At 41.5% G+C, this 23,870-nt stretch overlaps 1 protein-coding gene across 2 annotated transcripts in view; it reads right to left on the bottom strand.

The window, feature by feature from the left end:
- Positions 1 to 23,870, bottom strand: part of CHD1 (chromodomain helicase DNA binding protein 1) — a 330,081-nt gene that overhangs the window by 5,492 nt on the left and 300,719 nt on the right. For both annotated transcript variants that reach the window (XM_029572713.1, XM_029572721.1), the window contains exon 36: positions 9,345 to 9,561. In XM_029572713.1, the coding sequence (XP_029428573.1) occupies positions 9,345 to 9,561 (217 nt within the window). The remainder of the gene's footprint in view (positions 1 to 9,344; positions 9,562 to 23,870) is intronic.

Here is a 23,870-nt window from a genome sequence, read left to right as displayed (position 1 = left end):
ATCCATCAGTAAGAAAGAGACACAGCAGACCCCACATTTATTTATTTATTTATAACGTTTCTATACCGAAGTTCAAATAACAGAGTTACTTATCACTACGGTTTACATTTCAACCATAAAACAGACAGTAACAAATAATTGTCTTACAATGAAACAAGGAGGAAATAAACTTGGATAACTTAAGCAAGGGGAAAAAAACAAAGTAACAAACTAGTAAGAACAGGATATGTGGCATAAGATCTCAAACTCTCAAATTCATTGGCCCTTCATAATACTTGAATTGTGCCAAAGAGAGCCTCCTTCTGAAGTTCATAAGATGTTATATACAGAGGCAACATCTCCAGCTGTGCCAGAAAATTCTTCTTAATCAGGCCAGTGGCACCCAATACATCTGGACCAGTTCTGTTTTTTTCTGCCACATTTTCTTGGTCTCCGATTCCAGCTTATGGTACTTAAGGATGTTTGATCTCTCCGTATGATCCATAGAGTATGCACTTGCTATTGGCACCTCATGTTATTTTCCTTTACTGAAATGTCTATTTTTCTCTCAGGATCAGGATCCCAGTGCTTTCCTAGCAAAGCGATGTTATAAAGTTTATACAATTTCCAGAGGATGAGCCGGGCCACCTTATTTTTCTTTCTGTATTCAGGCCTTCTGACATCAGCACCTGACCTCCAGCAGCAAGCTATGTAATTATTTCTAGTTCTGTTTTTCAGAACCTGCATTTGTCTGTTTTACCAGTTTTTCCCCTGCTGACTATGAACCATGAAACGTACAACTAAAGGCTATCCAGAGAGGTGTTGCCAGCAAACCTCCTCTACATCAGTCCATAAGACTTTATAATGGAAGTTTCCTTGAAGCCAAAGAACATAAGACACATCCTCTGAGAGGACAAGGAGTTGCAGAATCAACCTATCAACATCCAAGTAGTGAGTGATAGTGACTTGGAAGTTGGGATGGTTAAACCTGTCTTGATCCTGAGAGATGAGGTCTGGGGAAATCCCCAGCCTGACTGGTTCCTGGATGGACATCTCCCATAGGAGTAGGAATCAGTTGTGTCTTGGCCAAAAGGAGGCTATGAGAATCATGGCTCCCTCATCTTTTTGAGCTTCAACAAGACCTTCACCGCTCGCATATAGAAGGTCTCTGCCCCAATGCAGGGCAAAGGTGTCTGTTCCAATGCAGGGCAAAGGTGTCTGTTCCAAGAAAACACAAAGATACACCACTGGCAGGGCCGGCAGGTGGTTTTAGGTGACCTAGGCCTAGGGTACCGTAGGTGGGCAGGGCAGCTTCCATGGTTACTGTAAGCAACTTTTCAGAGATAGAGAGAACTATAAGAAGAATATGACTCTATATATCTCACTGTAAGAGGGGGCGCATTCAACTTAGAGCGGGTTTTGGTGCTGGTTCTGGGTTACCTTGGCCTACCTAGGGTGCTACAGACCCTTGCACCAGCCCCTACCACTGGAGTCCTCAGACGGTGGAAGATATGGTGGGCTACATCTTGATTCAGAGACCACTAATGAGGTTGTAAGGACCAAATCAGTTTGTCCGCTATCACGTTCTCTGAGAACTATCCCTTGAGAGATGGACTGCCTCCTGACAGAGAAGATATGAGCCCACACCTCCCCTGCTTGTTGATGTAATTCACTGCCATTTGATTGTCTGTTTTGACAAGAATAACTTTCTTGGACAGCCGATGTCTGAAAGTCCACAAAGAGTACCAAATCATCTGAAGCTCCAGGAATTTTATCTTATGCAGCTTTTCCTGGATGGACCCTGGATACAGGGTCCATTTACATGAGCTCCCCAATCCAGGTTCGATGCATCTGTCATGAGGACAATGAATCCCTGAATGGCTGAGTGATCCAGATGCAGTCCCGAAGATCCTGCATGGCCTGTAGCTACTGAGACTCAAAGTTCATTGGGCGCTTCTTATGTATAGACATGCCTTGAGAGTTAAATGTACTGTTGATGCCTTGAGGCCCAAAGCCTCAAATGTGCCACGCTGTCTGGATCTCCTCCACTACGGCCAAAGTGGTGGCCCTGTGTGGCGGAAGGAAGGCTTTCACCTGAGTTGTGTCTAGAAGAGCTCCAATAAACTCCAATTGAGGTGATGGGCTGAGATGAGACTTGGAGTTGCCGATGAACTCTAGTAACTCCAACACACGGATGGTCATGCACATTGATTCTTCAGTTCTGGCCCGAGACGTGCTCTTAACCAGCCAATCATCCAGATAAGAAAATATGAGCGTTCCCAGTGTGTGTATATGCACCTCCATCATGGCTAGACATGTGGAGCAAATGCTAGCCTAAATGGCAGAATGCAATGCTGGAGGTGGCCATTTTCTACTACAAATCAGAGATATTTCCTGTGACCGGGAAAAATCTTGATGTGAGTGAAAGCATCCTTTAGATCAAGAGAGCAGAGCCAGTCCTCTTTTTGAAGAAAGAGGATTAAGGTGACTAGGGAAATAATCTTAAACTTTTCTCTATTGATGAATTTGCCCAAGGCCTTTAGACAAAGGATGGGACAAAGTCTTCCTGTTTTCTTTGGAATCAGGAAATACTTCAAGTAAAATCTCTGCCCTTTGGCTTGGTGAAACAGCCTTAACAGTTTTGGCCATCAAAAGGGAGAGCTCTGTTTGACAAACTTTCTGATGAGGCAACTGACCCCAAAATGAGTCTGGGGCCAATATGCTCAATTTGTACACTCTTTTGATGTTGCTGAGGACCCACAGTTCTGAGATTAACTGGGTCAATGGTTTAAATAAAACTGCAGTTTTCCGCTGACCAGAAGATCTTCTGGAATAGGTACTGGGATCCTGGCTATGCTTTCAATGGTCCAGTAAATATCCTGTTCCAGGGTGTTGATTGGAATTCCGTCTGGGGCTTAGGTGCGAGGGGGGCCTGTTGCAATTGGACTGAGGGTAATGGCTTGACCTTGGGTACCTTTTGGAAGAAGAGGTTGGATCTGGAGTAGCCATGGAGAGCTGCTGAAACACTGCACAATGATCTTGGATCTATGCCACCACATCCTCAATTCTATATCTAAAGAGATTTTCTCTAGTGCATGGCATGTCAGCAGATCTTTCTTGCAGTTCTACATACCTTCTTCTAAATACCTACAGTACCTGAATGTAATCCACTTTGAAGTGCTGAAAAAAGGGCAAAAAGCGGAATATAAATCTAAATAAATAAATAAAATAAAAAGATCTGCTCATAAGATGTATGGAAGGAGCTCTCTTTGGCGTCTTGAGATTTCTTTGAAATATTACCTTGGATTTTTTGGATTATCCTTATCATGCCGCATACAAAGCGTAAAGCAAAGCTTAAGAACAATATTGCTACTAAGGAGGAAGGAATCCAACAATAAAAAATCGAGAGCTTCTTCGAACTTATCCCGAAAACACTGGACGCAAGAGCCGTAGGGGGAGAGAGCCATGAGCTCTGTTCTCTCTTCAAGGCCGAAGAGATCTCGCTTAGCCCGAGGGCCCCTGAGATGCCGACTCCACTGTGTGGTCAGGCAGGGCTGGAAATGGAGGAAACATCACGAGCTCTGTTGTCGAGGAGGAGAGAGCTGTTGATCCCTGAACCTGACAGAGAAAGCGGGGAGCTGGCGAGAGAAGGAGGTGGAGGAGCCCCATTTGGAGGGGTTACCTCCACACCTAGGTCCCCAATGGCAGAACTGGCATGGAACATCGTGGATAGCACTATACTTCAAGACCCGGTAATTCTACATCCTACAACAGTTTTTTTTTCTTGCAAAAGCCCCCAGTTGTGAAGCTAGACTAATTATGGAAAGCTTTGGTTTCCATAGAATCTGCTATTTCGACATTAACAAATGCATTTCTGAAATGAATAAGAAAGGTTTAAATGCTGAAAAAATGATGAATTCACAACAAGAAAAAATGGTGAATTGGAAGAAAAAGTAAAAACAATGGAAAATATTTAAAGTAACTTAACTAGATCAGAAGCTATTGCAGAGAGAAAGTTTGAGAATATAGAGAATTCTATTTGCTACTTAAACCTTCGGATTGTAAATTTTCCTTTGGTAAAAAAAAATGTCTCCGGTTGAGATGCTTAAAGAATATATGATGGAATGCTTAGATTCCTAAGGAAATAATCCCAGTAGTCACCAAGGCGTTTTTTGTCTCAAAGAAGCCGATGATACCAAGGGGTGCAGAGGAAGTACAGGAACAACAGTCATTGAATGTATCCGAAATGATTGAGATGTCTTGGCAGATGGAAATTAAAACAAGGGGTACATTACTTGTATCGTTTGCATTTGGGCAGGACAGAAATCTTGTTTTAAAATTTTTCTTTAGGAATCGTAAAGCTCAGTACCATGGGCAAAGTGTTTGGATATATCCTGACATTGTACGCTCTACACAAGAGCGAAGGAGAAAGTTCTTACTCATGAGAACTGAGGTGGTAAATTAAGGGGCCAGTATGGTAATAAGGTACCCTTGCAAATGTTTATTAAAATTCCAAGAAGAAAAATACATATTTTCTGAACTAGATCAATTGAGGGGTTTCTTAGATGGGAAGGGCTGAAGTGAGATACTAATGTAAGTAGGGGGATATCTTATGAGACAGTTTATTCCTTTATATTGGATAAATGAAGTAGTAGAGCTCTTTAATTTACCTGTACATACATCTTGGTCTCAATTTTTCCTGATTATAGAGATCTATGTTAATGAGAATTGTTATGTGTGATTGCCTTAAGAGAAATGTTATGTATGATCTCTTTTCTTTTAATATATGATTGTAATATACCGTATTTTTCGCTCCATAAGACGCACCTAGGATTCAGATGGGGAAAATTAAAAAAAAAAAAATTTGTGCTAAACCGGCTCTGTCCCCGGGCATCTGTGCTTCTTATGGAGCAAATTAGGGGAGTGCATAACATTTTTTTTCTCCCCATTTTGTTTTCGGGTCTGGGGAGGGCCATTTCGGTCCACTCCCCAGATCAGAAAACTTTTATCTTTCTCTGGGAACCCCCCCCCAAAAAAAACCCATCCCAACCCTTTAAATTAATTAACAACCCCCCACCCTCCTGACCCCCCAAGACCTGCCAAATTAATTAACTACAACCCCCCCCTCCTGCCCCCCCCCTCCCAAGACCTGCCAAAAGTTCCTGGTGGTCTAGCGGGGGTCCAGGAGCAGTCCGGGAGCGATCTCCTGGACTTGGGCCGTCGGCTGCCAGTAATAAAAATAGTGCTTACTATGTCACAGGGGCTACCGCGGCCCCAGTGACATAGTAAGGGCAAAGGGCCGTCGGCGCCATTTTGATTACTGGCAGCCGACTGCCCAAGTCCAGGAGATCGCTCCCGGTCCGCTCCTGGACCCTCGCTGGACCACCAGAGACTTTTGGCAGGTCTTGGGGGGTCAGGAGGGTGGGGGGTTGTAGTAAATTAAGTTGGCCATAAGACGCACATACATTTTCCCCCCACTTTTGGGGGAAAAAAAGTGCGTCTTATGGAGCGAAAAATACGGTATCTGAAATTGCAAAAAGAAAACAAAAACAAAAAAAAGATCTGGGACCTGCAAGGAAGTGAGTCTGCACACCCCTATAGTCACAGCAGAGACTCTTGATGCCACTTCAAAAACATCATAGAATGAATGGATCCCATGTTTTACGCACTTCAACTCTTTGTTCACCAGGGTGTCTTGTTGTTTTTGAGGAAGCTGCTTCACTATGCCTTGCTCCTGCTTCAGGATGTTCCACCTGTACTGGCTCATGAAGAGCTGGCAGGCTTCTGTGCAGGAATTTAGCATAGCACCCTGAAAAATCTTTCTCCCAGTACAATCTATGGCCTAGAGACCCTCCCTGGGGGCACCAAGGAGTGGGTTCTAGACCTCTTGGCCTTTTTGAGAGCGGATTTGATGACCACAGATTGGTGTGGCAGCTGATGCTTGTTAAATCTGGGAGCCTTTTGGATGAGACAAACTGTGTCTGCTTTATTTATGGAAGCCACTGAAATATTTTCATCAGTACTTCCTGAAGGATCTTATGAACTGGGCCTACCACAATTTTTTTAGGAGTGCCAGATGCTGGAGGATTTCCAGCATCCATTTCCTGGACTCTAACTCTATCTGCAATTTAAATGGAATGACTCAACCATTTCTCTTATAAAGCCTGTGTAGGAGAGGTGCTCAGGAAGGGACTTCCTTCTGTCCGGTGAAGGAGAGGGTTCTCAAGGGAGACCAAAGGACATCTCCTCTGCAGAGTTGTAGTGGTATCTCCAGGAATATTGAGAACCTGACTGAAAGCAGTCTGCAGGGGAGGGCTCTTTTGGTCCTCTGTCCTCAGACAGAGACCAAAAGAGTCATGAACTGGGACAACTGGCTGTTGGAGTCTGGACCCTGATAAACCTCAATGTCTTGGGAAAGCTGCCTCCCCGATGCCCCTCCAGGTATCGGTGATGGGACGGGCACTGGCACCAGTCTTGGCATCTCTTTCAACAGTGACTCCATTACTTTTCCCACCACTGAGGTGAGGCTGACTGGTCGAGAAGAGGCTTGTACTGCAACCTATGGGCGCTGCAGAAAAAGAGAGACTAAAGGAATCCTGAGTGGACATGTGGCACAATAGCATGCCATGAGCATGTCCAGTGAGGCTCAGTCAAAGTTCTAGAAACTTTGACATAGTTTTTTCTGTGCCAGGATCCATCGGATAATGTTACCCATGTGTAAAAACTGCCATCCTGCTTGTCCTTGGAAAATATTGTAAATCAGTAAACTACATGTTATTACAATTTTAATGGGTTTTTTTCCCCTAAACATGGATTGTATACATTCTCCTATTAAATGCAAAAAACTTTTTTCTATGTTCAGCAAAGTAAAGGCTCCTATAGTGTTCTTCAAGAAACCCATTTTACAGATCAAGAACATAAAGTTAAAAAGGGTTAGGTTGATCAGTTTGTTTTTCTCTTCTTGTTTTAGCAAGTGTAGAGTTATTGATTGCTTCATAAAGATCTTCCCTTTGTGACTGGAAAAAAGTTTGAGTTAGTGAAGGCCGTTTTGTCTTTGTTAGTAGCAATTTATATAATCAGAAATATGTATTTTGTAATGTATATGCCCCTATTATTTATAGCCATTCTTTTTACTCATGTTTAATCACAGAATTGAGTCAATTCCTAGATCATATATTATTGGTGGGTGGGGATTTAAATTTTATTACAGATAATAATAATAAAGATGCCAAAGACCCGTGTCTGAGTAGGCCTGCTGCATCTGCTGAAAGGATACATTTTCTTATAAAAGAATTACAACTAAATGATATTTAGCATGTTTTACATCCAGATGAATTGGATTTCTTCTTTTATTCAAAACCTCATAACAGCTATTCCCGTACTGGTGACATTTTTTTCTCTGTCTCCTCTCTTTTCAAAGTTATTAACATTGAATTGGGAAGAATGACTCTTAGACCATACATCCACATCAATTTCTTTTAAGAAAAAGGTCACACAAGCTCAAGTACTTTCAAATAGTGTATGAACCCTAAACTGTTTATGACAGCAATTTTTGTAATCACATTAAAATCAAATGGCAAGAAAATCTGAAACTTAATTGTTTCAGATATTTCACCTGATCTGCTTTGGAATACTAGCAAAGCAGTTCTGAGAGGGGAAATCACAGTTTATACAGCACATATAGCTAAATATAAGAATAAAGACATTTTAAGATTTAAACAGTTATAAAGTTTGAAATTACAGCATGTTAAATTTATGACTTCTGAGCTTAAGGAACAGATGGATCCCATCAGAAAAGAGTCTAAATCAACTTTTATACCAAAGAGCATTCAAATCTATGCAGAGATTTAAAAGTCAAATTTTCCACTATAGTAATAAGGTGACTGAAGTAATGGCAAGGTTAGTAAATAGTCAAAATCCTAGGCACTACATATTAAAACTTGAAGAAAAGCAAGACAGACTTTGTGTCTACACAGGAAATCTCTCAGGCTTTCATAACCGTTATACTCTGCAAAAGAGATTTCTGAAGTGGCCATTGAGCAGTTCTTTGAGGAAATACATCTACCTCAATTTAAAATGATCACTGACCATTTTAATAGTTACCCTCTGGTCCAACTCCATCCCGTTTATATCCTTTTAAAGATGCAGTTTACAGAATTGTGCACAGTATTCCAAGTGAGGTCTCACCAGGGACCTAGACAGAGGCAATATCACCTACCTTTATCTGAGGACCATTCTCCTCCCTATGCAGCCAAGCATCCTTCTGGCTTTTACCGTCAGTATATGTACCTGTTTGGCCACCTTAAGACCATCAGATACAATTATCTCCGGATCCCACTGTTCCTATGTGTTTAGAAGCATATCACCTCCAATACTGTATCATTCCCTTGGGTTTTTGCATCCTAAATTCACTACTCTGCATTTTTTAGCATTAAATCTTAGCTGCCAGACCTTACACCATTTCTCAAGCTTCACCAGATCCCTCCTCATTTTTTCACTTCTTCCTGGCTGTCTACCCTGTTACAGATTTAGGTATCATCGGCAAAAGGACAAACCTTTTCCGACAACATTATGTCGTTCACATAAATGTTGAAAAGAACCGGTCCAAGGACTGATCCCCTGAGGCACACCACTCACAACCCCCCTCTTCAGAGAAAACACCATTTACCACTACCCTTTGTCACCTCCCACTCAGCCAGTTTCTAACCCAGACACGCTAGGATCCATACCAAGGGCGCACAATTTATTTATGTCTTCTGTGTGGAACCGTGCCAAAGGCCTTGCTGAAATCCAAGAGCACTTATGTCTAGCGCTTTCCTTTGATCTAACTCTCTGTTCACCCAATCAAAGAAATTGATTAGATTTGTCTGACAAGATTTATCTCTGGTAAAACCATGCTGCCTCAGATCTTGTAATCCACTGAATTCCAAAAGCTGCACTATTATCTGTTTTAGCAGCGATTACATTAGTTTGCTCTCCACAGAGGAAAGGCTAACTGGCCTATAGGTCCAGCCTCCTCCTTACTTCCACTTTTATGAATAGGAACCACGTCCACCCTTTTCCAGTCCTTTGGAACTATTCCAGATTCTAAGGAAGCATTGAAAAGGTTAGCCAGCGGAGATTCCACGACATCTCTAAGTTCCCTTAGTACCCTCAGATATATCCCATCTGGCCCATCGCCTTATCTATGCAATAGATGTCACATTACCCATTTGTTTGGTTTGTTGTCCAGCTGTCTTTGGGTAAATTGCTATAGAAATACTTTTTTCTCTATATAACCATTTAGTCTTCGTAATTTGTTTTAAGGAAGTAAAGCTACAAACTAAAATGGATAGCTAAAAATACAAAAACAAAAGGATGCTCACCTGTTTTCCTGTTTATAATGGTGATCCCAGTCTCTGTGGTCTTTGCCATTGCTGAAGTTCGGGTATGGCCTTTTCCTGGAGTCATTTTTTTTGGAAGCTTCTCCTTGAAGTCTATCATAGTGGTAGTGATCATGATATTGTGATAAATGTCTATCAGACGAATAACTGTCCCTGCTGCTGTCATCATGGTTAGTATTTTCCTTCAGCCTTTCCACATCTGCTTTGTAAAATACAGAGCATCACTATATTATACTGCACCACAAATTAGTTTAAAAGGGATATAAAACAAAGTTGCTCACTGGTAAACAAGTGTTCTCCATAGACAGCAGGAAAAATCAGTCCTACATGTGGGTGACATCATTTGATGACACTGAGACGGATAGATCTCTCAGAGCTCAGAGAAACCAAGATGATCTTTCTGAGTATTCACAGATATTCCTATGTAGCTGTAGCTGCATGAATATTTCCAGTCTTTGTAGTAAGCTGATCTTCAACTCTAAGGGGAGGAGGGTAGAACTGTGTGGCTGATTTGTCCTGTTGTCTACACAAAACACCTGTTACAGGTCAGCAACATTACTTTCACCATGGACAAGCAGGACAAGCATCAGCCACACAAGTGGGAACTACCAAGCTAAGGTTACAAAAAATAATTATTAAGCTTATACTTTCCAGAAGAACTTGCAATCTGTACAATGCAAAAGACAGTGGTGAAGGATTCAGTTAAATAAGCCCATTAGAACTGCCTGTTCAAAACTGCCATGTTGAAGCAAAGCATTTTCTAGTCAGTAATCAGCAGTAAAGGTATGGATGGAAGACCAGGTGGCAGCCTTACATATACTGTATCTGCTACAGAGATAGAGCAAAGTTGTGCTAAGGAAGCTGCTTTAGCCCTGACCTGATGGACTTTTACTTTATCTTGGAGATGGAGTCCTGATGAATTTTAGCAGTAGGAGGTGCAATCAGATATTCAAGGTGGAAAAGTTCTCCCTGCAACTGAAAAACCCTGACTTATTGGATAAAAGCAAAAAAAAATTGTGAAGACATTCTGTAGGCGCTTTTTCTCTGTAAACAGAACAAAGCTCTTCTGCGGTCCAACGGATGAACAGCCTGCTTGCTCTTTATTAGGTTGGCCTTGGAAGGAGTGTTGGCAAGACAATAGACTGATTTAAATGAAACCATCACAAAAGTTTTGGTAGAAATTTTGGATGAATTTTCAAAACTTGTCTCAGATATTCAGCAGGATGAACATTCTGCTGAATATTCCTGATTAAATGTATGCAGCTAACTTTAGAGAGATAACTTTAAGCCTAACTGGCCAGCTTTTGAATGTGGCCAGTTAGGTATAAAGTTGTCCAAGCCTTGTATGGCTGGATAACCTTTTGGTAAATAGAATTAAAAATACAGCCTTCTCCCACCTACCCAGTACCTGATCAAACACTGGAATCCCCCATTTGCAGCATGACGTTTGCGGTAGGCTGCGATCCTGGGTGCTGAAAGTGTCTGGGATCGCATCATAGTGAGATCCAGGTGCTGTATCCTGGGAATCCCGGTGTTCTATCAGGTACTGGGTGGGTTGAAGGATTAGGGCTGGGGTGGGGGAGTAAGGAGGCTACATTTTTAATTATATTTACTGGGGAGGAAGTGGAGGGGGGGAGGGATGGCGCTGAGAGTGTTTCTTTACTTTTCATAATTTTTATCGGAATGTTTTGTGGTGGGGGAGGGTGGGCAAGCAGGGGTGTTATAAAATTTATGGTGGGGGTGGGAATCGGGCTGTGAGGCCCACAGTCAAACTTTTCTTTTTAAAACCATGTCCATTTAACCGCATATCTTTTGAAGATATTTGATTAAGTGACAGGTTATCCAGTCTCATATGGCAGGATAACTTTAGACCAGGTCTGAGGAAGGTCAAAGGTTATACAGCTAACTTAGCTGGTTAGTTAAAAATTAGCTAAGTTAAGAAGGGTTATTTACAACTATTCTATGGGTACATCTAAAGAGAGGAATAAGGAAATGATTATGTTAGAAGATGATATTAGGGCCCAAGAATCACATTATATACAATCGATGTAGTTTGATTTGCTTTTGCAAATTCAGAAACTAAAATTTCAATACAATACTCTGAGTTAGAGGGTTGGTGTTCTGATATTTAACCATCAATCTTGTTTCTATGCAGAAAATAACAAATCTGAGTAGCATTTGGCGCAATTCTTGAAAGCTAAACAGCATAGACCACGCATAAGGGCAATAAAATCATTTGATGGTATTTAAAGATCATGATATTCTGCATCATTTTAAGGATTATTATTCCCAGTTACATTCATCTGAAACCCCTACTTCCAAAGATTTATTTGGACTGTTTTTGGACCTAATGGTGTATATTCCTTGCCTTTCTGAGGAGGAAAGGGATCTTTTGGATGTGGATACTAGTGTTTGGGGAAATAACTTAAGCTATTTGCCCCTGAATAAGTCTCCAGGGTAAGATGGCTTCTCGGTGGAGTTTTACTTGGCTTTCAAAAGATTTTGGCACCTAAACTTCAAAACATATAATAGTTTCTTAGGAATGGGTTCCTTGCAGAGATTCTTTTGTGAAGCTCGGGTTATTGTGTTGAAAAAGCCAGGTAGAGAACCTTTATTTGTCTAGAACTACTGTCAAATTTCACTTACCAATATTGACTGAAAATATTTGCAAAGATTCATGTGAAAAGACTGATGAAGGATCAAACTGGATTTATGCCTAGGAGAGCGACCTCTGATAATGCGAGATTCTTTTGTGACATGCTCTCTATAGTCAACCATTTGAAAATGCTCACGGTAGCCCTGTCATTGAATGCTGAGAAGGACTTTGACAGGGTGGAATAGGAATACTTATTTTCTGTGTTGGAATGGTTTGGCTTTGGGCCTAATTCATAAAGATAGTAAAACAGTTGTATACCTTCCCCTATGGCAAGGGTGAATATTAAAGGTCACAGTTCTGAGTTATTTAGTCTACACAGGGAACGTGGCAGGATTGTCCTCTCTGTTTCTTTTTAATTTAGCCACTGAACCCCTAGCAATTGCTATCCGAACTGCGAAGGACATTAAGGGACTAAAATTTAAGCAGATTGTATTGAAATTATCTCATTATGCATATGACATTTATTTCTCTAGATTCTATCTCTCCTTTATTTGAGATTACTGGTAAATTTTCAATGATTTCCGATTATAAAGTGAATTGGGCAAAGCCTAATGTAATGCCACTCAATAAGGGGTATATTTTTAAAAAATACGCGCGTGCGTTCATGTGTGCATGCTACCTGGCGCGCACGTTATAAAATCCAGGGCGGTGCGTGCAAGGAGGGGTAGAAATTTTCACATTTCGCGCAGCGATGAGATCAGGCCTCCCCCAGTTCCCTCTAATTAAGGAGCGGACTGGGAGGGAACTTTCCTACCCCCTACCTACCCTCCTTCTTCCCCGACCCCTTAGAAGGCCCTACCTTATTTTTGTTTCTTTGTTGAAGAACTTACGCCAGCAGGCTGCCGGTGCATGATCCCCCGGCACTGCGGCAAATGGCTGCTGTACTGGCCGCCTCCAGCTCCGCCCCCTCTCTTTTTCTTGGGCCCGGCACTTCTGCGTGTAATGGGAGTTATGTGCATGGCTGGGCCCCTTTGAAGATGTGCGCGGTGCGAGCAAGGCCCAGCCGCATGCATAACCCCCGTTTCCCCATGCTCAGGGGATTTAAAATTTAGCCGTAAATACGTCACCCGCTCTGATTTAGATGACTTTCCACTCCAATGGGCTGCTCCAACTATGAAATATATTGGGATCTGGATTGGAACAATTCTGGAGGAGGTGATAGAAAGAAATACGGCCAGATTATTTAATATTCTGCATGATCTGATTTCAAGATGGTCCCATTTATAAAAGATGGCTGTGGCACTCAAACTCATATATTCTGAATATGTTGCTTGTATCTTTGAAACCAACCCTGTACAAGTAATTGGAGAATGTGCTTGTTAAATTTTTATGGAATTCTAAACCTCCTAGGATTGCCTTGGCTAAGATGAAACTGCCACGGGATTGTGGGGAAGTTAATTTTCCTGACCTCGCCTTATACTATAAGGCTTTTGTATTGCGACAGAGCAGTTTGTGATTAGGTGGGGCTGTAGATCTTGAGAAACCTATCTGGCTTTAATTGGAGGAGGTGATAGTGGATACTTTTCCGATAATTCTCCATGTAGATACATCTCTTCCCCCTGCTAATTATGACTTTTTGACTCTGCAGGCAATAATAGATGCTTTTTCTTTTTTGAAACAGTGTGTTAATTCTTCGGGTTTGTCATCCAAAGGAACTCCCATTTGAAATAATCCTAACTTCAAAATTAATAAACAGATGATTTGTTGGAAAATCTGGTATGCGAGGGGTGTCTGGATGCTTGGGCAGTTGATCGATGGGGATGGCTAGAAATCCTTCGGACAGCTACAGGCTAATTTTGGCCTTCTTGCTAGTCCATAGTTTTGCTGGTTGCAATTAAAGCATTGTTTTTCTTCACTAAAATTTGACATATCGGGTCTGTCGAGCATTTGGTTGTCTCTCCGATTTGTGTAAGTATCTCTTCTTCTAATCAGTAAGTTATTAGTTTCTATATATTTCTTAACTCCAATATCTCAGATATTGGAGTTAAGTCATTTCTTAACTCCAATATCTCAGTCACAGTGTACTGGAATAGAAAAGGTCTGGGAAAAGGTCCTTGATATGGAAACTGGACTCAAGTTCATGGTGTAAATTTTGGGGTAAGACCATTCGTATATCCTCCTCTGTTTCAATTATCCAATCCCTATTTTTCATTGCTCATAAGGCTATTTGAACTCTTGTTAAAGTTGCTACATAATAGGGATGCTACTTGTTGGTCTTGCAATTTGGGTGTGGGATCTCTGTCTCATATGCTTTTCTTTTGCCCCTCCTTATCCTTGTTTTGGCAATGGGTGTAGAAGTGTACATGTAATATCCTTCATTTTCAGGAACCATTACTGCTCCACATTATCTTTAAATCCACGGCTATACAGTCTCTATTGATGGACAGTGAGAAAAAGCTTCTGGATTTTCTACTGTCCATTGCTCTGAAGTTGATTCTCACTCTTTGAAGGATACCAATGAAACAGGAAAGAGTTAGGGCATCCCATCAGAGAGGGTCCAATAAAAGCAAAAGTAGTTCCATGTACCTATAAGTAAAGAATCACGTGAGCTAAAAAATTCCAAATTATCCCCATCTAACAGCAGCCAATCCAAGTCACAAGTACCTGGCAAGTACCCAAACTTTAAATAGATCCCAAGCTACTAATGCCGGCAACAATCTGTAGCTGTTCCGTATTGATTAACAGCAGTTTATGGACTTCTCCAGGAACTTATCCAAACCATTTTTAAACCTAGCTACAGTACTTGCCTTAGCCACATCCTCTGGCAATAAATTCCAGAGCTTAATGAGTGAAAAATAATTTTCTCCAATTTATTTTACATGCGCTGCTTGCTAACTTCATGGAGTGCTCCCCCAGTCCTTGTATCGTCTGAAAGAGTAAATAACTGATTCACATTTACCTGTTCAAGTCCTTTCATGATTATGTAGACCACTATCACATCACCCATCAGCCTTCTCTTCTCCAAGTTGAATAGCCATAACCACTTTAGCCTTTCCTCATAGGGGAGCTGTTCCATGCGCTTTATCATTTTGGTCGTCCTTCTGTGGACTTTCTCCAGTGCAACTATATCTTTTTTGAGATCCAGTGACCAGAAATGTACACAGTATTCATGGTGCGGTCTAAACACTGAGCGATACAGAGGCATTATGATATCCTCCATTTTATACTTGTACTTCTCAGGGCAGCTTCATTTTGTTTATCTACTATAAGTTTTCTTAATTGTGAGGGTTGGTAGAAACAATATCTAATTTTTTGACACTCAACACAGCATTTGCAGGGAAACTTCAATTTAAATAAGGCACCCATTTGCACAACTTCAGCTCTTAAACTAAGAAATTCTTTTCTCCTCTTTTGAGTTTCCTTGGTGACATCAGGAAACATAGACATTTGAAAAAAATGTTCTTCTATGTTCCTGAAGAAGAGCTTCTGAACCCATTCTTTGTCTGTATTTTATTTACCATTCCCTTCCTAATAATTCCTAACATTCCGTTTGCTTTTTTGATTGCCACAGTATACTGAGCTGATTATTTCAATGAATGTCAACTATAATGCCCAGATCTTTTTCCTGGGTGGTAACTCTTAAATGGAACCTAACATCATGTAGCTACAGCATGGGTTATTTTTCCCTGTATACATCACCTTGCACTTGTCCAGATTATATTTCATTTGCCATATGGACACCCATTATTCCAGTCTTGCAAGGTCCTCCTGCAATTTATCACAATCTATTTGCGATTTAACTACTCCCTCTCATGAGGGATTTTGTCAAATGACTTCTGAAAATCCAAATACACCACATCTACTGGTTCACCTTTATCCACATGCTTATTCGCCTCTTAAAAAAATGTAGATTTGTGAGACAAGACTTCCCTTGGGTAAATCCATTCTGGCTGTGTCCCATTAAATCATGTCTATCTATATGTTCTGTGATTTTCTTTATAATAGTCCTGTTTTGTTTCTTTTTGTGCCAACAACTGATTCTCTACACCAAAGTGGTGCCCACACATATGGTGGTGCCTTGGTTCTGCTTGTGGATTGTGTCAACAAGTTTCCAACACCAAGGAGGGATTGCACCAAAGGGGATCATCTCTGCATCAGAGAAGAGACTGTCAGTTAACATATACTGTATGTGCATTGGTGCTAGACTTTGCATCATTGCTTTTTCTGCACTGAGAATTTTCAGTCATGATGCTAATCATGAGAGAATTGCACCTTTTTTGATTTAGGCAACTGTCTCTGGTGAGCAGAATAATTCACCTTAACAGCTGAAGGGGACATCTGAGAAGATTTAAAAACTGCTCTAAGTTATAACTTCTCGATTTAATGGCCCTTGGTTGAGCAGTTAGGATCATCATACGAAGGACTGAGACATCAGACTCATCAGTCATGCTGATCCAAGAAAGTCATCTTCAAAGAGCAATGGGACACCTTTTGAACACCGGTTTGGTTCTCCACCATTATGATGAGGAGAAATACTAAATCAAATTCAGTTTTGAAGAAAGAATTATTATTCTCCTTTCTTTTGAGGAGACTCAAACAAAAAAAGAAAAGAATAACTGTAATATTAAAAACCAAGAAACCCAAAACAGTAAAACCGACAAGCGGCTTAGAGTAGAGAAAATAAAAACATGTCCTTTTGCACTACTGGAAGGGAAAAGACTGGAGAGACTCATGTGGTGGTAAGTGTGTGGGAATACCCACACATGCTCACAAAGACCTTCTCAGTCTTTCTGAGCTCTGAGAATGCCATTCATCTCGAAGCCTTCGAATGACGTCACTCCCTTGTGTGGCTGATACTTGTCCTGCTTATCCATGGAGAAAGTTACATACTGTGTGCAGCAAAAGATAACCAAGAAGAAATGTAATCTTACCTGCTAATTTCCTTTCTTTGAGCCCAGCCAGACTAACCCAGATACAGGGATTTAAGCTCCCCTACAAGCACATGAAGACAGAGAACAAGAGGTTTGCTGACGTCACCCCTTTTACGGTCTGATACTGACCTGAAACTAAGAAAAGAAGCAAAGAAAAATTTAACCAGTCCCTATATCCTCCTAACCCAAGGACTTCCAGGGTGAACAAACAATATGAAACACTCCTATAAGGAGAGACCAACATGTGGAACAAGATCAACTACAGTTATGTACTATAATATAAGCCTCTGAATTGTGGATCCAACCTATTCTGTTTACCCAAAAAATCTAAGAACAAGCATTTTGGCAGTCTGGGAAGGTCCTGGATTGGTCTGACTGGATTTGAAGAAAGGAAATTAGCATGTAAGACAAAATTTCTCCTTCCTCATTATCCAGCCAAACTAGTTTAGACACATGGGATGTACTCAAGCAATGCCTCATCTGGGTAGAATCCTGCCAGACCTGCTCACAATACACATGTCCCTAGCTCGGACATCAAGCTGATAATGCTATGAGAAGAACTGTAAATGCAAAGCTTGCGCTTTGGTAGTGTATGCACTCAGCCCCTCAGGCATTGGCAAACCCTTAGCTATGCATGCCGAGCTTATGACTCTTTAGTCCAGCACACTATTGATGCCTTCAAAGTCACTTCACCTTTTCTGGGTCCACTGAAATGAAAAGAGATGAACCGATCTTCTAAATGCATTAGTTACCTTGTTAGCGCAATATAGGCCACAAATCTGACAAGCCAAGAGCCATTTTCTCTGAACCAAACTAATATGAAAGACTGCAGCTAAAGGACACTGAAGTTTCAACTATGTCTTAAGACTTGGAAAATGCACACATTATAGAAAACCAAGATTATTACCTTGTTTGACAAGGTCTCAAAGACTGTTTATCTTTTGGCCTGTCTGAAACAAAAACTCAAGGGCAAAGCCAAAATGGATATAGAGGTAAAGCTCCATACTCAGTATTGTAGCAATAGCAAAAGGCTGCATCGAAAGGGACTCTACAGGCAGTAGCTCAAACACTTTCTCAAAGATATTCAGAACATAAAAGGACTCCTGTCTATGAGAAAGTGGTTGAGCTACTGCCTGTATAGTCCCTCCAAACGTAGCCTGTTTGGTGAAGCATGGTGTTCGTGTTGGGGGACATTCTAACCTTTGTAATGTGAAATAATTGAAAATACAGGAGTTTCTTTGTTAATAAACTATAAGTACCTACAAGTGGACAATTGACTTCCTTTAAGAGATCTTACTTTGTACCATGCTCCTTTTGCTATTAAAACAAGAACTCTACATGATTGGACATTTTTATCTCTAAGCATTCCTAAGCAGTTACGTATTCTAAGATGAATTCTTCACTTCTCGAAAAAAAAAAAAAGAAAAAAAAGGAGAGGCCTCTAATAAAGAGCTGAGTTTAGTCCTCATCAATATTCATGTACTCTTGCATGTTCACTTGCTACAAAGTAAGTGGAACCCAGGAAAAAGACAGCAAGGGAGGGGTGTCACCATTAGCTGTGCCATCACTATCAACAGTGCACATACAACCAACAGACACGCCCTTGAGACTAGCATTGCTAGTCAAACATCTGTCTGCATTCCTGCAAAGTGAAGATAAACACTGATCAGAGATCTCTACATCGAATCACTAAGCTGAAGATTCCTACACATAAGTTGCATCTCTGCCTTATCTCTTGTAACCATCCTATAGACAGCTGACTCTGAAATCCCTATACCTGACACTGTGTTCCTGTCCAGCAGCACAGAGGCTCCAATTGCAAAGGGAGAGAGACTAAATCCTGATACAATCAATGTTTTCCAGTGTGTTAAGAAAACAGACTCTAACTCCTAATGGTTTTGCAAAGGTCAGATAATTGATTCTAAGTAATCTGGGGTTAGTTATCTAGTAGAATCTGTGTATTGGTGAAATCTGTAAACTTGCATCTGTAGCCATAACTTAGAAACTGTAAAAGTGCATCTATCTGTATTGTAACACATGATGCAATTGATAAAAAACATTAATAAAGACATTTCTGAATCTTGATAAATTGAAGAAAGTTGTTTTGATTCTGATCCAAAATAAATATTCTAAGAAATCTAAGGTTTAATCTGCTGTACAACCTTCAGATACCGAAGTAGAATTTTGTATATATCTAAACAGTAAAACTAATCATAGTCCTCCAGGCATGAATTCTTCCTAAAAGAGGGAAAGAAGTTCAATGAAGGTGAAACTGTGAAAACAACTTCAGAAGAAAGGATGGAACCATACAAATAGTCACACAAGAAGGCCTGCAATTCTGAAATCCACCTGGCTGAACAGACTGCTACAAAACACACTGCCTTAAGAACATCATCTTTTACTGATGCTTTGCTGAACAGCTCAAAAGGATTACCACTTAGGCATTTTAGAAGCAAGTTTAGATTCCAGGAAGGAACTACTCCTCTCCTGAGTGGCCCTAAGGAAATGAGACACATCTGGGTGAGACGCCAACAGTCTGGCCATAAGGTGACCCCTATAGCAGGCAACAGCTGCTGCCTGCACTTTCAGGGAGTTCAGGGCTAAACCCTCTTGAAGAAAGCTAAAACAGAAACCATCAAACTCTTCAAACTCTTACGTATGCCAGAGATGTGGAGATGTTTCTAGAATGCAAGAAAGTAGATATTGTCCCTTTGTGAATATCTCTTCTTAATCAAAAGTGGACTCTTAAGGACCATGCCATTAAGCAAAACTGAGATGAGTCCTTGCATACTACTTGACCCTGGAACAACAGACCCCAGGATTGAGGCAACAACAGAAGCATCCTGCTCAGCATCAAATCCGCATACCAATGTCTTCAGGTTCAATCAAGGACTACTAAAATCACCAGATCTTAACTACTGCCTATCCTCTGAACATTCGCTCCACCAAGGAGAGGAAACACATACAGAAGCCTCTGATCTAGCCATGCCTAAATTAGGCCATCCAGAGTAAATATGCCCTTTTTCCTTCGGAAGCTGAAAAACTTTCTTGACTTGGTGTTGCTGTTGGTGGTGCATCTCTGATTCTCCCCTTCTGTTCATGATGTGGGAAAACATTGCTGCCAATAGCTCCCACTCCTGTGTCCAGAGTGTTTCTATTCAGAAAGCTGCCTGAACAATCTCTCCTACTATATGAGCTGTCAAGATCATTCTTACATGCTTCTTTGCACACTTTAATAACAGATCTACCTGTCCTAGCACTGTCTGAGAGAATTCAAAATGCCTGATTCTGAAGGAGAGGGGCAAACCTTAGAAGCACCTTTCTTATTGCTGATTTCCAGCCGACTGATAAACCATTTGGACGCCATCAGATTTCAAGTCCCCTGAGCCAACTGATCTCAACAGCATGCTCCCCAACCAAATAAATTAGCATCTGTCGTCACTGTTACCCAAGTGGGGATTCTAGCTCTACCTCTATCTCCAGGTTCTTGACTACTAACTACCAGCTCAAACTGGTCTGGTCTCTTCTGCAAGCAGAAGTCTCACTGAATACACCTCGACAGTAGAGCTCTCTGCAAAGTTCTCATGTGTGCTCTTGCCAAAGTCCCTAAATCTAGAGCCATAGCCATGGAATCTAATGGCTGAAGGTAATCCCATGCTTTGAATCTTCGGGCTGTCAACAAGACTTACACCTGAACCTGAAGTTTGTGGCTCCTTTCCTTTGTCATGTTCACATGATCCTTTTCTTTATTGAAAATAGCACCAGATACTCCAGGCTCTGGATAAGAGTCAACTTGGTCCTGACAAAATTTACCACATAACCTAACCCCTTTAACAGCTGCACCACCCTGGCTGTGGTTACCATGCACTCTGTTGCTGACTTCACTCACATTAGTCAATTTTGCAGATGAGGGTGGGCTAAAATCCCTTCATATATGGCTGCTGCTGCTACCATCATCACCTCGTGGAAGGCTCTTGGAGCTGTTGCGAGGCCAAAAGGAAGTGCATGAAACTGGAAATGACCTCACAATGTTTCATACCATAGATACTGCTTATGCTTTTCCCTTATAACAATATGTTGATAAGACTTCATCAGGTTCAGGGAATTAAAAAATTCCCCCGGTCATACCATGACAGACTACAGTGTCTCTATTCTGAAACCAGAAACTATCAGCACTCTGTTGACTTGATTCAAGTCCAGAATAGGCTGAAAGATGCTTTCTTTCTCAGGAACTATGAAGTAAATGGAATACCTTTCTTGTCGCTACTTAAGACACCAGAACCAATACTCCTGCCCCTATATGTCAAAGCTGGTCCAGTGTTATCCGTATGGCTGCCTTTTCCTGAGGGAAAAGTCAGGGAGACATAATAAACATGTCTGATATATGTTAGTAAAATTTTAAGATGTAACAGTCCTTTATGACCTCCAGGACTCACTGGTCTGTAGTGACCTGGACCCACTTCTTGAAAAATGCTAATAGCTGTCTATTTGCGAATCCAGAGCTCCAGTCCCTAAATCTTAATAAGGAACCTTGGGTACCACCTGCACCCCACTTCCAGGTTCTAGAATCCCTAAAATGACTCCAATATACAATCCGTCAAGAAGCCGCCTTAGGTTTAACTTTGAGAATCCTGGGAGACTTATAATCCTGTAGCTCTTTAACCAGTTTCTCAAGATCTTTTCCTAAGAGAAGTTTCTCTTCAAATAGAAGCTTTGCCAGTCGAATCTTGGATGCAGAATCTGTCACCCAAGATTACAGTGACGTAAGTGCTGAGCCACCAAGATTGTGGCCATGCTTCAAGCTGAAGCCCAAACCAGGTTATATGAGGCATTGACTAAAAAGGTAGCTCTTGGCTCCAGTTGGGCTGTGTCCTCTAACTCCGTCCCAGGAATTTCCATGGAACTCTTCTGGATATCTTGGAAAGGTTGTAAGCCTACCCTGGCCACAATGCGACTACATACTGCAGCTTGTAGTTCTAAGCTGGAGGCTTCAAAGGTCTGTTTGAGCAAGCTTGTGGCCTTCCTATCCAGCACATCTTTGAGGCCCGTGCTTCCTTCTACCAAAATCAAGGTCTTTTTTGTGACCACACAAACTAAGTGCATTCAATCTCGGGGTATTCAATCCACCCCCTCTCTTCTGCCAGCAGGGGATAAAATTTCCCCATAGCCTTTTCCACTTTAAAGCTGGTATCAGACATGTTCCACTCTGAAGAAATTGGTTCCATGATTACCTTGTGCAGCAAGAAAGGTCTTCATAGGTTTCCTTATGCCTGCCACAATATTCAACATCTTCAAGGACTAATCAAAGAATAAAGTTCTTCCTCCTAAATAAACAAATGACAGATGATTCATCCTTCTCTCTCGAGAAGTATGCAGTCTTCCAATTCTTTTCCACTATCACCCTTGTATCATATCCAGAAGATCTGTCTTCCTCTGGGTTCCAGTCCTCCTTTCAATGAATCCATAAAGTCTAGAGGATGTGAATGGAGAGAAGAGGCATGGGGGTGGTTTGCGGGAATGACAGCTACTACCTGGTGATTAATACCCTTATTCAATAAACATACACACGGTTAATGCGACTCCAACATTGCTCTATGCTTCAACGGCAAGAGGAAATGTGAAAAAAAAGGATTTACATTCACAAAAAAGTGGGGGAGTAGCTTGCTTGTTGCGGCGGTTACTACCCCAAACCAAATAAGCCTGATACTTCACTTTCAATGCATATCCGGCGTAGCTCTCTGCTTCAACGGCAGGGGGAATGAAGATAAGAGGATTTACATTCAGACAACAACCAACAAAGTCTGAATTGCATAGTCTGGGTAAACAAATAAGCGTGGGTGTAGCTTGCTTGTTACGGCAGTTACTACCCCGAATCAATTAAGCCTGATACTTCACTTGGAATACATATCCAGCACAGCTCACTGCTTCAACATCAGGGGGGAATGAAGAAAATAGGATTTATATTCAGACAACAACCAACAAGGACTGAATTGCACAGGCTGGGTAAACAAATAAGCATGGGAGTAGCTTGCTTATTGTGGCAGTTACTACCCCTAACCAATTAAGTTGATACTTCACTTTGATGCAGCTCCAGCACTGCTCTCTACATCAATGGCAGGGGTGGAAGGTAACTAGAACAAAAAAGTTACCAATAAGGGCCAAGAGTAACAGATAAGTATGAGAAAAAAATAAGTGTGAAAGCTTGCTGGGCAGACTGGATGGGATGTTTGGTCTTCTTCTGCTGTCATGTCTATGTTTCTTTCTCACTGAACCTGCAGGCACCCCTCCCTGAGGAGGGAACTACTGGAGGGAGAAACTGCATTGACTCTTTGACCCAAAAAGAAGACCTGGTGTAACCAATGGAGGAACTTTGAAGGTAGGGAGGAAGCCTCCACCAAATAAATAAACTCAGAGGGGATCCAATGACAAAAAGGCTCCTGCAAAGTCTTAGGAGACATGCTTTTTATGGCCACTGATAGTACCGGAGGCCCCAAATTTGAATTTTCTACACCATATAGCATCAAGATAGCCTCCATGGTCACCTTTAGTAACTAGCCACCCTTTATAGAAGCCTCCTGTGTTGCAGTTTCAAATCACACCCCTTCTCTCTTCCTTCTAGGCACTGCCATGCCTGTCTTCCTACCAACCCCACCAGAGCCACACTCACCACAGAGTTCCATGTAGACTCTGCCACAGCACAATCGGGTCACTATCCCATTGCTGCACCTTCTCTTCAGCTGCTTTTTTAAAAAAAAACCCTTTGTTTTCCAAGCAGAAATTAACTACAGGCACAGAAGAGACTGCTTGGAGGAGGGGGGGGGGGAGGTGTGAGAGGGGGAAAAACTGAGTGGCAGGAGGACTGGTGGGGCAGGGGCATTAAAGAGGAGGGAAGAACAAAAAGCAAGGAGATGAAGGAAACCTGCCTCAATCCAGGCACTCTAATTGCTCCCTGAAAACCTCCTCGTTCTGGGCTATGCTCTA

This window comes from Rhinatrema bivittatum, chromosome 1, assembly GCF_901001135.1.
Source record: "Rhinatrema bivittatum chromosome 1, aRhiBiv1.1, whole genome shotgun sequence".
Lineage (NCBI taxonomy): Eukaryota > Metazoa > Chordata > Amphibia > Gymnophiona > Rhinatrematidae > Rhinatrema > Rhinatrema bivittatum.
This window is presented reverse-complemented; position numbering and strand designations above follow the sequence as displayed.